The following is a 1784-nucleotide window of genomic DNA, read 5'->3' as shown; positions in this document are numbered from 1 at the left end:
ATGAATCCAATACTGTTAGTAATGATGAGAATAAACAATCCAATAACGCAGAAGTGACTGGTCGAGTGATTGAAAGTCACGAGGCAAATATGTCAGTCCATGTGGAACCTGTGGAAGAAACCTCATCCCCTGTTGATGATTTCATTGAGTCTCCATATATTGATGAATTTAACCCTGACTTCCCTGAGTTTTGTCCTGAGAAACAAGGAGATGATATGGAGACCTATGAGGTTCCTAGTCAAGATGAACACAGAGAAACACTACCAGAAACCTATGATGACTACTTTGAACAAGCAGGAAGCAGTGAGGTCTACTCTCACGGATATCAACACCCTCTTCATTACTATAACCAGCCGGTCCCTAATTTCAGACGCTTCTATAACAATGACATGGAATATACCAACCTTTATTATTGCTCCCACTACGACATCCCGAATTTCGGTCCCTTTGTCAATGGTGTCGGACGCTTCTATAACAATGACATGGAATATACCAACCTTTATTATTGCTCCCACTACGACATCCCGAATTTCGGTCCCTTTGTCAATGGCGTCCCAAATTTCGATATCCCCCTCGGCAGTGAATTGACTCCAGATTTCACCCCAAATTTTGGTATGTACGCGGACATGTTTTACCCAAATTTCAGCAGTTACAACTTTTCCACCCCAAATTTCAACGGGTTTCCCGGGTATCTAAATTTCGACGATTTTGCAAGGTTCTACGACCTAAGTTTGACGGATTTTGACGGAAGTTTTTCCGACTTTGTTGAGGCACCTGATCCAGACCTAGTCATCTATGATAGCACATCGGACCATGATTATGGTGATGGAATTACCATGAGTGACGTCACAGTATACCAGAACTCATCTGGATACTTAGATGCCAACATGACAGAAAATGAAGTTAGATCTTGAGCCAACACATGACCATCAGGTTAGAGAGGTAAAATAAATCGACCAATGGAAATGAAAATAAATATGGAAAAATTCTTTTTAACTAAATCTGCAATTTTCCGTTGGTATATTCTTTACAAGGTTTTTATACATGGACATTTACATAAACCAGATTTAGTAGATAACTAGATCATAGATACAATTCTTTACCGAATACCCGGGTTTAGAGGACTTTCATGTTAAAGTGTTTAATAAACTCTGAGCTTGCTCGGGGAATGCTCAGAGAACTCTTTGGCATGAACTTTTAGGACCGACACAATTTATGCCATTCACAGACAAAGGGGCTGTCAGTAGTCATCTATGTCAGATTCTATCTTCATGGCATCCGTAGCATTCCCATTGTTGGTCACATCAGGTTTCTGATAGGTTGTTGCAAACGAGACTTGATTCTGCCTGGGCTCATTAGTCTGACTGGGCTCAGTATGCTGATGGTGAGATGCATACACAGGTGGGGGCTCAATGCGCACCGAATTTCGGTACAGATTCCCCAGTTGTCCCTCATAGAGGATGTCATTGATTGCCTTCTTTGCGTGTAGCTGCTGGGAGGGTGGCATTTTGGACAGCTCAATGGCCCACACTTGAGCCTGAGCATGGAACTCTGCTTCCCTAATTTCGGGAGATTGAAATGCTGTTGTTGACGGAGGATATGTCATTGGATGTGATGTTGCCTTTTCAATGGGGTCGATTCTCTTTCTCTTAATAGGGGGAGGGGTGGGAAGAGGAGGAGGTGGGGAGGTGTATTGCTCTGTGAGCACTACCTCTGTATGTGTCTCAGCATTCTGAAAATGTAATAATAATAATAGACTCTTGAATGGAAGGTAACCACTAGGC

The 1784-nt window shown here is 42.4% G+C and overlaps 2 protein-coding genes across 2 annotated transcripts in view; both read left to right on the top strand.

Annotated features, from left to right (window-relative positions):
* The first annotated feature begins 6 nt into the window (after positions 1-6).
* Positions 7-1413, top strand: LOC103516916. Its single transcript, XM_017447255.2, has 2 exons — positions 7-396; positions 490-1413. Exons 1-2 carry the CDS (start codon positions 90-92, stop codon positions 912-914), a joined length of 732 nt encoding a protein of 243 aa, XP_017302744.1. The 5' UTR covers positions 7-89; the 3' UTR covers positions 915-1413.
* Positions 1414-1764: 351 nt separating this feature from the next.
* The window catches only part of LOC108253387, a 1978-nt gene continuing 1958 nt past the window's right edge, over positions 1765-1784 (top strand). Inside the window, exon 1 of the mRNA XM_026829194.1 lies at positions 1765-1771. Coding sequence (XP_026684995.1) covers positions 1765-1771 — 7 coding nt within the window. The remainder of the gene's footprint in view (positions 1772-1784) is intronic.

This window comes from Diaphorina citri, unplaced genomic scaffold, assembly GCF_000475195.1.
Source record: "Diaphorina citri unplaced genomic scaffold, Diaci psyllid genome assembly version 1.1 scaffold1700, whole genome shotgun sequence".
NCBI classification, from domain to species: domain Eukaryota; kingdom Metazoa; phylum Arthropoda; class Insecta; order Hemiptera; family Psyllidae; genus Diaphorina; species Diaphorina citri.
Note: the sequence above shows the minus strand (reverse complement) of the source record. Positions and strands in the feature narration are given on the sequence as shown.